This window comes from Camelus ferus, chromosome 34, assembly GCF_009834535.1.
Source record: "Camelus ferus isolate YT-003-E chromosome 34, BCGSAC_Cfer_1.0, whole genome shotgun sequence".
Taxonomy (NCBI): Eukaryota; Metazoa; Chordata; class Mammalia; order Artiodactyla; family Camelidae; genus Camelus; species Camelus ferus.
In genome coordinates, this window is record NC_045729.1 from 10,138,751 (window position 1) to 10,153,911 (window position 15,161).

Below are 15,161 nucleotides of genomic sequence, written 5' to 3' on the forward strand. Positions count from 1 at the left end.
AGTATGCTATCCCTGAAATCAGGTATCATGCATTTTCTTCTTTGCAGTCATTATGCCTCGTATATCACATATATTTTAAGACTCTGATAAATAGTTGTTGAATAAATGAAGAATCCTTTTGCCTTGCCCTGAATATTACAGCTGAAATAACGTTTCTTCTTTTTACTGTTTAATTCTGATTTCACTTGTGTCTCTAGACTCAGTATAAGCAGAAAGATGTTCAAATTTTATACAAGAACCTCTGTGGTTACTAAAATGATTGGAAAACTACTAATGAAACCATTAGGATGAATTGCACAATGATTAAATAATTTTCTACTCTTGGAATGATCCCAATAGAAATTGCCTGCTAACAGTATAATTTAGGAGCCTCTGAGTAAAGGGACATTTTTCCTACCAATAACAGTATGAAGTTTCAATTCATGGTAGTGTAACTCAAAATATAAATGTAATGAAATGTATGTATGTTTCTCTGTGTGTATAACAACACAATAAGAATAGAAAATAGTATCATATAAAACTCCAACTGTGATATTTTTATCTAATAAAATGTATTATGTATTACTCAGTTTTGCTGAAACTGGAACTTTAAAAATGACAGTGTAAGAATTTTCTCTTTAGAAAAAAATAATTCAGGAACATGGAATGCATGAATAATAAGTGTTTTTGTTTCAAAAGTAATATTAATCATTTCCCTATTTAAAATTAGTTACTCTCATTACCAAAATAATCCAGCACATTACTGAATGATTCTTTCAGATTTATATTTTTAGGTTTACATATATGACACATACCTCTGTGTTCTTTGGCCGTGTAGTTTCCCATATCCTTGGTGGAAGAGAACCTTTAAAGAGCATTGGAGAAGGTTCCACAATGTTCATGTTTCTACTCCTTTTATCTTCTCCTTTTGGCATCAAGTCAGTTGAGAAGGATGGACACGTAGGAGGAATGCTACTTTCAAACCCTATGTGGTAGTTATGATTTGCATTTTCCACTTTTCTCTGTGAATTAAGTTCATCCAAACTAGTAGATGATGGAGGTAAAGTATTGAGTCTGTAATCATCAGCACCATGGTATTTTCCTGTGGGGTTTCCCCAAGGGCTTTCTTTATTCATGTTTTGAGGATTTGGTAGCACAGAATGCCTAAAACCAATTACTGGTGTTTTGCTAACTTGGTGACAGGGGAGTTCTGAGCTTTTAGAAGTGAATTCATTCAAGGATACTTGGTGTGTTTCATCTAATGAATGCCTTTTTGAGTCCCAGTTTGGAACACTGGGCACAAAAATGATGCTTTCTTCAATTTCTCTCTGATAGAGTGGGATTTCATTAGTGATCTCATTTACGACACGATCAAAACCCAGACTGGCTTGGCTGGGAAAGTGGGGTTGATTTGCAGAGTGAAATTCTTGGTGCTCCAGCTGCTTTTCATGTGATTCAATGGGATTTAGATCTGTTTTCCAACAATACGCCATTCTCTATTTTATGTAACTGAGAGCGTTGACTCTGTTCCAGGTATCTCCTAGATGATATTATAAAAGATGATAGGAATTTTTCTAGAAAAAAAGCGTAAAAAGAAACAAAAAAATTTGGTTAACTAGAAAAAAAAGAGCTTGCAAGAAAGAAATATGTTGAATGAATATAAACAATTGTTTTGAAATTTCTCCTTAGCAAATGAAATAATTCCGTGAATAATATAAAACTCCATTAGGGCCCACAGTATTAAAGTCCGAGGGGGAGTATTGATTTTAGATAGATTCATGAAAGTCCTGTGATAGAAAAATAAGTCCAATTTGGTTATGATAGGAGTTTCATGAATCAATCCAAAGACAATATTTCTCTTTGGGGCTTCTCTTCCTACTGAAAATCTACTTGCCGATAACATTATCTCCCTCTGCAGTCGGTCATCTATAAGCATGCTTGTATGATAAGGTCTTTTTATTATCTGAACAGTCTCTTTGTGATCAGCAGTCACTCCATCCCTAGACATAGTCTTAACTTTTTCTCCCTTTCATAACCAGTCATCTCATAGATTGGCTAGACCCTTTTGTCTCCTTCTCAGAACTCTTTAAATAATTGCAGACTTCTTTCATCACTTCTCCAAAACAACTTTTATTAAGTTTACTAATGAGTAAATTCAACTGATATTTATCAGTCTCTCTTTTATCTCTCTGCAGAATTTGAGTCTGTTCACTATACTTCTTATTTTAAATTTTTTTGTTCTGTCCTGCACTGGCTGTCTGTGACACTGTACTCTCTTAGTTCTTTGTTAGCATTTTCTCAAAGACTCAAAGACTCTCAAAGAGTGAAAATGCCTTTCACTCATTTTCTACCTGACCCTTCAGAGCTTCTTTTCTTCTTGATTATTCTCTTCGGAAGTTATCTCCTACCTCCTGTGGTTTAAATTACCATCTATGCCAATGACTCAAACCTAGACCATTCTTATTATTATCTACTCAGTATCTTCACTTGGAAATTTTTTTAATTCCAAGAGAAAGTCCAAAACCATAATTCACCCAGGATTCTGCTCTTGTTCCAGGGTCCTTCGTGACAGAAAATGGCTGAACCATCCACTCAGTCACTTAGATCAGAACCCAGCGTTTTATCTTTCAATCTTCTCTCACCTTTATTCTTCTATATCCAAAAACCCACCAGTCTCTGTAGGAAATCTTCCTCTTTCTGTCTACCACTGCCACAATCCTAATCTGAAGTTTTCATCTTCTCACCTGCAATGTTGCATTGTCCCTGAAACTGCTTCTACAATCCATTCTTGTGTCCTCTAATCCATCTTTTATAGTATAGCGATATATTTAAGAGACTAACCATGTATCTGCCATGGATATAGCTATTCATTGGTTTCCTATTGCCTCAGGAAAATGTGTAGGTGTTACATATGTAAGATTTCTCTTCCCCATTAGATCATTAGGCAGTGTTAGTCTTTCTCACTTAAAATTCGGTACCTGGTACTTTGCATCACTCTTCACTCATGGTAGTGCTCATTTGTATTTTTTTAAAAAATAATTTAATAAATTATTAAAATTGAGTTGTAAGAAAATGAAATTGGAAAGTATTTGTGTCACTTTTATGGATTTACTAATTCCCTTAACAATTATATGTGTGTGTGTGTTAAAGACAAAAACATTTTAAAGGATAATTATGATCATCATTACCTATCATGGTATTTTCTATCAATTTTTTTATCAATGTGTTTTGCAATGGCAATTGATTATTATTATGTTGGCACTGAAGATTTACTTACAACTCATATAATCACCAGAGGAATAAATTAATTTGATTTATTATACTTCACTAAAGAAATTGAATTGATAGATTTAAGAGATGTAAATAAAATGGGTATAGAAGGAAGTGTTAACCAGAAAATTAACCTATAAAATGCCATTCCAAACTGTTCTGATTCATGGATCACATGAATTATCACATTTGCTAGCTATAATCTCTTTTTTCAAGAATTGCCATTTCTTTATCTCCATGTTAGTGGTGAAAACTATGTTTCATTAAAGCAAAAATACTTTTTCATCTATCTCTGTCATGGAACTCAGAATTTGTCAGCAGGTATGACTGTAATTCTGACAACCATAGTTAATATCCTGTTCCAGTCTTCCTTAGCCTAGCCTGCTCTGTCTTAGCTTGAATACTGTAAATGTGTTTATATTAAATTGCTTTTACAATTGTTGGTGGTTTCAAAAGAACTGAGTGTTTTTAAATTATTTTTTTAAATTTTCTAGAGCCATAAAGTAAATCTTTAAATGATGTATCAGTAGTCTAATGCTGAAATTAAAGATTCATTTAAACTGCACCAGCTTGTTGTTTTTAATGATAATGATACTTAACATTTCTGAGCACTTACTCTGAGCTCCTGCTCTTCATACATGAACATGTTTGCATGCATTAACATACCATCTCAACCTGCGATGTTATTACTGCCACTTAACAAATGAAGAAACTGAGGCACAGAAAAGTGCATCAATTTACCCAACATCTCAGGGTTTGTGTTCACAGATTTGTTTTAAACAGGGGTTAAAGGGGGGCATATGGGTGGTAATGCCATACTCATTGACATCCAGAGCATGCCTGAATTTAGGCAGTGCAACAGCGTTAACTCAACTCAGACTATTTTTATGGAAAAGAATGAAAAAATTTTAAATTTTTATTAATAACAATATTTTCCCATGCATTTCTCACAGCTCTGAATCTTGAAATGGGTTAGAGACCTGTCTGAAAAATCTCATTATCACAAGATAAAAGAGAATGAGAAGTGCTTATTCACATAGAAAATGTAATAAAAATAAAAACCTCTCCCAGATCCATTTTATCAATATTAAATATGGTGATTTTAAGGAGTTTCTAATAATTTTATATCTGTTCTTTACCATCACAATCTAGAAGCTAGACTATTTCTTAGTTTGTAAACAAACAAAAACATTATTTAGTGCCAGCTGGTAAACGCTGCACTCTGCATTATGAAGTCATATAAAACAACTAAAAGTCATATACCTGGACTTTCAGACAGAACTGTACATACATACATCGTAGCACAATTATGTTGTAATTGAGAAGGAATGGCTATTGGTTCCTGATTTAAATAAGACTCTGCTGAACTATAGAAAAAATCTCTGAGGTAGGCAGAATTATCCCTTCCCACCACCAGCATTCCCATATCTTAATCCCTGGAACCTGTGAATATGTTAGGTTACATGACAAAGAGGAATTAAGGTTGCAAATGGGGTTAAGTTTCCTAGCCAGCTGACCTTAAAGTGGGAATTGTATAGATAATCTTATGTACTGTGTAAACTCAGTACAATCACAAGGATCCTTAAAAGTAGAAGAGGAGGCAGAAGAGAAGGTCAGAGCGTTATTCAAGGACTCAACATGCTTTTATTGGCTCTGAAGATGGAGAAAGGAGGCCATGAGCCAAGGAATGTGAGCAGCCTCTAGAAGTGAGATAGGGTAAGGGAATCGATTTCCCCGTGGAAGCCTCCAGAAAGGGGCACAGCCCTTCCAGCACTGTGATTTTAGCACAACACCTGTGTTGTACTTCTGACCTACAGAATTGTATGATAATAATTTGTGGTTGTTTTTAAGTCACTGAGTTTGTGATCCTTTGTTACAGTGGCAATAGAAAATCAACACAGCACGATAACTGGAAGCTGCTTCCCAAATGGATCTGAAAATCGTGGACTAGAACCACACAAAAAAGGTCCTCTATTCTTTGTTGGTAAGTTCAGCTAAATTCAAACAGGGGTGTTTAAAAGGTGTTAGTAATGACAACTTAGTATTCTGCAATTGCTTGTAACTTTCTCATCAGTTCAACTTTCAAGAGATCTGTTTTCATTGAGGATTAATTGCTCAATTGTCCTCAAAGCACAAGTTACAGGAAAAATTTGGGTACCTAGCAGAGAAAGGGCTGCCCCTGCCAGCTGTTTCCTCTTTCTAAATCTGCTAAGTTGCAGATGTCATCCAAATAGCCCAATGTTCAGAATGGGAGCAAAAATGTTTATTTTACAAAAGAACAAAGAACCTTCCTGAAAATGCCTGTTCTTGAGCCAAAAAGTCCTGGCTATGTTACTGAATAAGTATATCTGCAGGGGCAAGATGAGAGGAGAGTGAAGGGAATACATTATGAAATTGATGGAAAATGATCTTTACTTCAGGTTACAAAGGGTAGTCCTTGAACATGTACCAGTTTCTAAAATATGTATTAATGTCGTGGGAGATAAAGATTGTGTCAACATAAGACATGTCAAAGTCTAATCAGGCTAAACCGTGTGTGTTTCAGTACGGTGGAGGGTAAACCCTTGGAGCTATAGCAGTTAACCTGGGTCTTGAGAAGACTCTGAGTTAGACTTGTGGTCTAAAATTCCCATCTCTCTGCATCTTCTGAGCAAATTGTATATATCATGCAGACACACATACAAACACTCTTTCTTAGCTCAATTTTCTGAATGAATACAGAGAAGATCACAACTATATATTTATAAACTATATATATATATATATAATTAAACCATATTATGTATAAAATTTGCATTACCTTACTTTTTAAATTCCTAATTTGGATGCAAATGGTAAGGTAAACATATTATTATTTTTGTGATCTCTGACAATTTTCACTGAAGTGCAAACAAGAGATGCTTGGGAAAAACATTAATTTCCAGGTAGTCTCTGTCTGGTGCCTTTTTATGTGAACAGTTGACATTTCCTTAATCATGTATAATCCTATAGAAGGCTCACTTCCTATTAGACTGCCTAAAGCTTTTTGTGTATGGAAAATTTGAAGCTGTCACTTATGCTTATTTTTGAGATATTGACTTGAATAAATCAATTCATTTATTCATACATCTATGTGCTCATTTGCATGTTTATTTATTCAGACCCCATTTTAAAATATATTATGTCAAGTATCGTGCCAAGCACAGGGAATATAAAAATGATAAAACACAGCTCTTGCCCTCAAGTACTCCATAGACATAAATTTATAATATGGTATTATATGAGAATGACTTTAATAGATGCAGTCTTCATTTTGTTTGGGGGAATTTCTTATAGCACATTGGTAAGCTTATTTTGCCTCAGAAAAAGTAGAAGTAAAATTCATAAAGGATACAGTTAAGGTTTATATATTGGGTATGTTATTCTTTAGAATGTGCAATACATCAGAGATAATTTTGTGCAGATCATTGAAACCAAGTTTCAGGAATCCTTTGATTCCTAAGTATTGTTAAGTTTTCAGCCCCAAACATGACAGAGCAGTCATAACAGTAATTCATTGAATTCCTCTGAGTGTGTCTTAGGAATAAATAAGACAACGGAAAGTCAGCCTCCAGCTCTGATGTAACAACTTTGGGGGAAATGGTCTGGTGGGAGTGAAGCCTGTTTCAGGGGAGGACATAGACACTCAGAGAGTATGACACCAGCCCTGAAGGGAGGAAGTCCTTGGACCCAACCCTGATAGCCCTTAAAATATGACACTTGGTGGGGACTCCACAAACACAGCCTAGTGGTATTTAGAGAGAACCAATTATTCTGAAAAATCGAGACTATGAGAATGTAGATGTGAATGAAACAGTAGTGGCTGCTGTTTTCTTTGTCTATTGCAACCAATATATAGATCCCCCTTCCTTATTTAAGTCTCTGTTATTGAGAGTTCTATTAGTAACCATCTGGTTAAAATTTTGGAGCAAGAATTGGATTGACCAGACTTAAATCATATGTGCATCCGTTGAGTAGAGCACAGGGGTCAGTGGTAGGCAGAGAATGAGGCATAAGGATTAATGCAGACTAGACCACAAACCCAACTTTACATCCTGTTAACAGGAAAAGGCAAGCCCAGACATGGCCACACCTCTTCCAGTCACTCTCATTAATATTTTCTGCAAGATTGTCCTTCAGAATATGTTCTGGAAAATGCTGAATAGAAAGAAAAATATATAATTTAATAATCACATTTGCAAACATTCACTGAGCGCTAACAGAATGTGCAAGGCATTATTCTAACTGCTTTCTACTTTTAACCTCTTTAATCCTCATACAGAACTTAAGCCTCATGGCAGTCCTGTGAGTAGACATTATTATTAACTTCATTTTGGAGGGAAGTGAGACACAAAAATTGTAAACATCTTGTGGAGTTCCTAAAAATAGGAAGTGGAAGAGTTGGGATCAACTCTTAATCAGAAAAAAATTACTATATTTACAAAGATCAACTCAACAGCCCACTCTTGATGCCAGTGATTTTGCTGTAATCTTTTGGAAAACTGGTATAAGAAATGATTGATTTGTAGTCACTTGTAAACCTAAAGCATGAGGGAAGACATTAATTACAGAGTAATATACTATAAAGATTCGCAAACCAAGTACTGTGCTTCCAAAATACATATCAAGGAGGTTTTTAGCCTTGATTTTTATTTTGAATACTACTTATGGTTTTATGATTTTGAGCAATAGTGTATGTATTATTCAGTTGTCACACTTAGCAATAGAAAATCATTTGGTAATTCTCAGATTAGGGGTTTAAAAATAATTTGAAATAGCAAAGATACTTAGTTGGCAAAGTCATTAGAAATTATTACAGATTAATGGAAATTAACACAAATAGGGAAATGACAACTTACTAAAGTCTGTTTCACCACCAGTAAAAAGGACAGATATGTGAACACTCGGTGAAAGGGAAAATTAAGGTAAGACTTATGAAAGCTAGAAAAAAGGTCACTACCCTATTTTCTGTCTCTAAGATCAAAAAAAATTATACCTCTGGGTGTGAGTTCTGCTCTTTGAGGCAATCAGAGTTTGTAGCCTTTTATTCATAAAATAAGAGTTTATTGAACACCTGTTCTACTAGAACAGTCACCATGCTAGATACTGGAGACATTACTGTGAATGGTGCTGAAAGTCTTGAAAACCATACAGGCAGGTAATTTTGAATGTTTTTTTTTTTTTTTCCTTTTTTCAAGTCTGCGGCTCCAACCAAGTGAAAATAATGAGCTATAAAGTAGTAGCAGGAGGTGGTTAATAATGGTCAGTTGCATCAAAGAGGGTACAGAATGCTTGTATAAAATCACCAGAAGTTTCAGGTGGATTCAAAACCTCCTGACAGAAGTTTTTGCTGAAGATGTGTGCGCACCTGCTTAGGCACGGGTGTGTGTGCGTGCATGTATGTGTGTGTAATAATGTATTTAGATAGTCTGACACTAGGTATGGATGTATGGAATTATTCCACTTATTAGCTCCTTAAACTTGGGTAAATTGAAAGCTCATTGGAAGCTAGAAAATAGGCATCTCTGAGGGGGTTCAGCCAGAGCCCAAGTGGTCAGAGGACAGATCAAAGGAAAACACACATATCACTCATTTCTCTGGATAAAACCTTTTTCTTCTTGAAAGTTAAATACACAGTCATGTGTGTGTATATACAAACATACAGACTCACACACATGCACTCGTGTGCGCGCGCACACACACACACACACAGTGAATAACCAATCTGATGCTTATAGAATTAACTCAATACTGTGGGAGAAGAACATTATCACGAAGACCCTAAGAAAGAGAATTCTCCAAATAACTGAGGAAAAGGGCGGCTAAGTGAGCAAATGTGCAAACCCCCCTTGTGTGCTTTTAGACAATAGGCTATTAGTTTCAAAAGAGAGGAGAAAAACTAGTGACACTGATTTCAATCAGCTGAAGAGCAAATGTCTTTGGCCCATCTGACTGTGACATTCTGACCTTCACCTTGAGCCAGGTAAATGTCTTTCTATTCCCAGAGGATGTTTACCCAAAAGGTGGATTGTTAATGAGAAAGTATTCCAGAACAACAGATCTGAATCCAGGCTGTCTGCTCACACAGCTGATTTTCCTGGTTTCCCTACCACAAAAATTTTCAAGAAGTCTCAGAAAGAATTACTCCTATTCAAAGAAGCGCAATTATAAGAAAGTGATCAGAATGGGACCTAAGTCAAAATATCACAACTAAAGAGGAAACCAGTATGATCAGGAAAAAAAATCAGATGAGGAACATAGCCTGTCTTTCAAGAAGCAGAGCAAAACAAGATCATGTTCTCATAACAGAATGGTGAATACAGATTGTAGTAAATATGCGGATAATTCTAAGTTAACATTGGCTGTATAAATAATAGTAATTTCTAACATAGAGATCAAAATAAATAAGATATAATTAAATACTAGACCACAAGGGTATATAAGTTGGGATTAGGTGATCCAAATTTTTAAAAGTTACTTGTATTGTCCAGGAGGAAATACAGATATAGATAACTAGATTTTTCAAGAATGCATCTTAAATTTTTAGATGTAACCACTAAGATAATAGAGGGTATATCTACCAGTAGAAAGAGAAAAGGAAATGGAAAAAAAAAACCCCAGAAAATCAACAATAACCCTCGATCAGTTAGGAAGAAGATCCAATGGTGGCAGGAAAAACAGAAAATGGTACAAATATAAACATTCTCCAAAATGGTAGAAATGAAAAAGTGTATACGAGAAACACAGAAATGTAAGTGGTCTGAATATACCATGTAAAATCTCTAAATTGTTACATTGTTTTAAAAAAGGGGGGGGTGGAGATGCCAATTGTGTTTACTGAAGACATGCCAGAAACACAAGGATAAAGGTTGCTTAAAATTAAAAGGACAGAAAATGATATCCCGGGCATATAATAAGAAGAGCAACAGAAAACTGTAGTTATATTTAAAACAGATGAAACAGACTTACCAGCCAAAAAACAAAAAACAAGCAAGCAAAAAAGCATGTCTGGGGGTGAAGAGGAGCACGTTATAGAAGTAAAAGATGCAGTTTGCCAGGTGGGTATCTCAGATACATACTAAAAAGAATTCCTTCGACATTTATGCCATAACACATCACAGCGCTACAAGAGAAACTGACAAATCCACCTTCATAATGAAAGGATGTAAAAACAATCTCACATGATTTATAGATCAATTAGACAAAAATATTATTAAGCATATAAAAGATTTGAAAAAAAGCAAGCTTGATGTAATGAACACATAGAATATTGCATTCAGTAAATGGAAATTACACATTCTTTTCATGGACACGTATAACTTAGGAGAATTTACCATAGATTTGGCTACTTTTAACATAATTCAAAGTCAGTATTACATAGACTATTCTCTCTAACCCCAATGTAGTTAAATATTAGTAAATAGAAGATAATTTACAAAAGAATGCATATGTTTTCAACTTCAAGAACATTTCTAAATAACTCAAGGAGAATCACAATAAAGATGGAAAATATCTAGAAATACAATATAAAGTTGTCAAGAAGCATTTTGTGTAAGAGAAGTTCAAAGACACGCATCACCCTTATTCTGTAGTTGAAAATAATTCTTGAAAATATTCCATCCAACAAAAAATAACTTAAAATGGACAAATTATGTCATAAAAGGACTATTGCTAACAGCTGATAACAGTTAAAATAAATTTATGCCCAAATAATTATAATGATTCATTATTTGCTATGATTCTATATCATTTCATCAGATCATACATTTAGGAGAAAAGTAAAAATTCAGTTAGAAATATAATGCAGTACTTTTCTAGATAGGAAATGACTGTTTTGTCACTTATTTTTAAGCTCCAAGAGAATTATACTCTGCTTTTTGCTTACTTGAAGAGGGCTTCCTCACCACCAAAACGATCCCAGCTCTGACAGAAAAAAACATGGAATCACCGACCGAAGGCTCACCCTGGCAACATTCAGCTTATTCAGTCAATTCGGGAACTCATCTACTTAATATGATCCTTTTCTAGAGGAGCTAGATGAAGCTATCTTGTTTCCTCCCAGCTCAAACACCATGCTCATTCCTCATGCTCATTTCCCAAACTTGCTTTCCACGTGGCACAAATGGCAGATACCCTTGTGTGGAGTATGAGTAGCATGTCGTGGAAAAAGCCTTTGAATCAGAGTAAGAAAACCTTGATTCAGATCCAAGCTCTTGATGTTACTAACGACATAGATAGCGTTATTTATAATGTAAGTGATGTGTTTTTTAGCCTCCCTCTCTCTGTTACCTGATACGCAATATTACAATTAGATAATGCATTTTAAAAGTTGAATACTATGCACAAGGAACCTTATGATTGTTTTTTTTAAAAAGTGGAGTATATCATTTCCATCTTCAATCCCAAGAATCAGAAATTTAGTTGTTTGCCAGGTAAGAAAGTAAGGGGGCAGTTGGGCCACATACCCTGTTCACACTGACCTTCAGTGAGCTGCTGAAACAGAGGTAGGCGGACTGAACAGGGCAGAAGCCCAGCGTGGAGTGACAGAACAGAAAGAAGGCAGCTGCGTCCTCCAACAGGAACTCTTGTCAGTTTGGAGCCCGTGCGTTAAGAATATCTGCCCTTCATTTATAAGAAGTTCTTTTTGGGAGTTATCATCAGTACGCTGTCTTTAGACTAAAGACATTAGCTTCAAGACATTAAAGAAAATGTGCATTAAGGAAAAACATCTCCCAGCAGACGTGATTGAATTAGCTCAAGACTCTGTGAAAGTGAGTGGTTAGATGATATACAGGGAATAATATCAATGCAATCTACAGGATCAGTTGTAGAGGGAGAAAGGGAGGAGAAAGGGGGAGAAGGGATAATCAAGGTATCAATCAGTTCGTCAGGAAAGATCTATTTTCTGGAGAATATTTACAGACCTACTCAGAATTGAAACTCGTCTACCGTTAAAGTTTCACAATATAATTAAAGAGCTACTTTGCCGCAACAATACATTTGAATTCAAATATTCTCCTATGTATTTGGTTAAGTATATAGAAAGTTTATTTGTTTCAGTCTCTTACCTGAAGCATACTTCCTCCTGAAACGAAACATGATCTCATTTCTTCCCCAAGAGTGAAATATGCTCATACAAGCTGAAACACTTCTATTTCAAGGGAGATTATGCTTCTACTGGAAGCTTTGATTCCTGTTCGGCAGGTTGGGCATGTTTAGGAATCTATTTTTCATCAAACCCTGGAGGGTTATGTGGAAAAAAAGGAGTGTATGTAATGAATACAGGATTTAAGCCAAAAACTTAACAATGAATTAGCTCCCCTGTGCTAAACAGAATTTGTGCCTGAAGACATTGAACAGCAATATACAAACAAAAACATATTTTTGAAAAAAATGTGTAAGGTGAACATAGTTCCTCTCAAAGTACTTTTGCTCAGATTACCATGCCTTTGGATGTGGGAGTGGATGGGGACGGGGAACCAGTGGTTTCAATCCACAGAATCAGAGTTGAGTCTTAGAACATGCTAGCTACCCCAGCCATTCTGTGAGTTTAACTGTCAAGTTATTTTCTTTATTTAATTAGGATTTAATATATTCACTTTTTTTCTAGTTTAGGAAAATGTTAATTTTTTTTTTTTTTGCTCAATCTCAGGACTCAGTAATTTCAAGTTAAAAATAATTTTTTATGTAATCATATTTGAAAGAAACAAAAAGGAATGTTTACAAGGTTAGCAAGAAAATAGATGTGTGTAGTTTGTTGTTGTTTTGGTTTACTGCTGTTGAAAGTGCACAATGTGTGGAGATTTGGGGGCAATGCATAACCTTAGCTGATTGGATCCCAGAACTAGGTTCAGCCAGAAGCATGCTTGCTTTATTGGGGAAAGTTTTAGGAACCAAAAATACATCGGGTCACTTTTTTGTTACTCAAATATATCATTGGATCCTCATCTTTTTCTCTTTTCTCCTTGCTTTTAATTTTATATCCATTTTTTTTAAGATTGATCTTTTTGAATGGAAGGATAGAGAACAGAAAATTAAAAATTACATTTACTTTCAGTGCTGCTTATGAAAAGATACATGTCGGGGAGGGTATAGCTCAAGTGGTAGAGCATGTGCTTAGCATGCACAGAGTCCTGAGTTCAATCCCTACTACCTCCTCTAAAAATAAATAAATAAACCTGATTACTCCTCCTCCACTGCAAAAAAGCAAAAAATTTTTAAAAATTAAAAAAAGAAAAGATATTTATAACATGAAAGCCTCAAAACCATACATTCCCCTGCACGCCATTCCTTATAGAGCTGCACGGGTTATGAGGGGTTAAGACAGAGTGGAAGCTAAGTAAACATGGAGGCTGGTGATGCAGGGAAACTATTGCATCTTTATGTTTTAATAATAGCCTAGATTGCAATTCTTAACCTTGAGACTCTGAGGAGATAGAGGGGCTTAAAAATAGCTTGACATGTATTGATTTTTCCTCAATCATCTATGCTAAACATTTACTCTCTCTTTAAATTAATTCCTAGAAGGTGCTGCTAATTTTTAAGAAAATAGACCCTTGAAAAGTTGGAAATTTTTGCCCCTACCAATCTCTTATGTTATGGTAGACTCATAACACATTTTGGAAGAGAAGCTAAGAGAGCTGGTCAGGTTTGAAAAGGAACAATCTAATCTTGGTAAAACTGAAAGATTAGGGTTAGCCCAGTTTGATAGTCCTTATTTATTAACAAGAAAAGGTACCAAAATGTACCTTGTACTTTGTCCTCTTTGAAAATATGCCCTTCAGCACCATCTATTTCCTTATTTAACCCGTATGCTTACCTATTTTAGTGGAACTTTTAATTAAAAATAAAATCAGACGGACAACTGTGCTATTTCTATAATTTATTTTTTCGTGGCTCTGCCTTCTCTTCTCCATAGTAGTCTGTTCATTTTCCAGCAAAGCATTTAAGACAAAATGATCAGCCTCAACACTGAACTTGCATATCTTTTAGGAAAAAAAGACAATCTTGACAGTGTCAGCTTATTTCATTTTCTCTGTGTTGTGTTAATGTTACTTTAGGTTATTTTGTTATGCATGTCATTGTTAAGATGCAAAGTTAAAAACTGTTAGAAACAAGAATTTTAAGTGTCATGGTGAATAGCTTCCTAAAACTTTCCTGCTTGTTGCATTAAGAAATCGATGTCCCAGAAACAGACTCAAACATAGAATACAAACTTGTGGTTGCCAAGCCGGGGTTGAGGGGGGTGAAAAGGGATAGACTGGGAGTTCAAAATTTGTAGATACTGACAGGCATATGTAGAATAGATAAACAAGATTATACTGTATAGCACAGGGAAATATATACAAGATCTTGCGGTAGCTCACAGCGAAAAAAAAAATGTGACAATAAATATATGTATGTTCATGTATAACTGAAAAATTGTGCTCTACACTGGAATTTGACACAACATTGTAAAATGACTATAACTCAATAAAAAAAAGTTAAAAAAAAGAAATCAATGTCCAAGTACATACAACCTACTAATTTTTTTAATGTTTTCCCCCACTCCATAGTCAGTTTAACTTATTTATTCAGAATGACTTAATTGTCAGAACACACATTCCAAGATAAGTTCTTTAAATGTCCTGGCTAGTCAGCCTGCAGTCTTGCCTCAAACCTGAGAAAGAATCTTCAACAGTGCCCTTGCCAGTAGGACAAAATTTAGGTCACCTTTAAAGCTGACTACAAAGAGTTATGATCCAGAACCTTGAGACTGCTATATGTAGCCAGCATTTTCCTTACCCTTCATTATTTTCCTAACATTATTTGTAGAAACTGTTTTGAAAGTAGGACCTCACATAGTAAGTCAAGAATTTGTGTACAGTATCTTGTGGGTGTGTAGCAGCCACTAG

The 15,161-nt window shown here is 35.1% G+C and overlaps 1 protein-coding gene across 6 annotated transcripts in view; it reads right to left on the reverse strand.

Moving 5' to 3' along the window:
* The window catches only part of PIK3C2G (phosphatidylinositol-4-phosphate 3-kinase catalytic subunit type 2 gamma), a 266,459-nt gene extending 254,026 nt beyond the window's left edge, over positions 1-12,433 (reverse strand). For all 6 annotated transcript variants that reach the window (XR_004317065.1, XR_004317067.1, XR_004317066.1 and 3 more), the window contains exons 1-2: positions 12,336-12,433; positions 795-1,553 (exon numbers count right to left, since the gene is read on the reverse strand). Coding sequence is in view for 3 of the 6 variants with exons in the window: in XM_006192094.3 (XP_006192156.2) it covers positions 795-1,472 (678 nt within the window). In the remaining 3 variants the exon portion in view is untranslated. The remainder of the gene's footprint in view (positions 1-794; positions 1,554-12,335) is intronic.
* Positions 12,434-15,161: the final 2,728 nt, after the last annotated feature.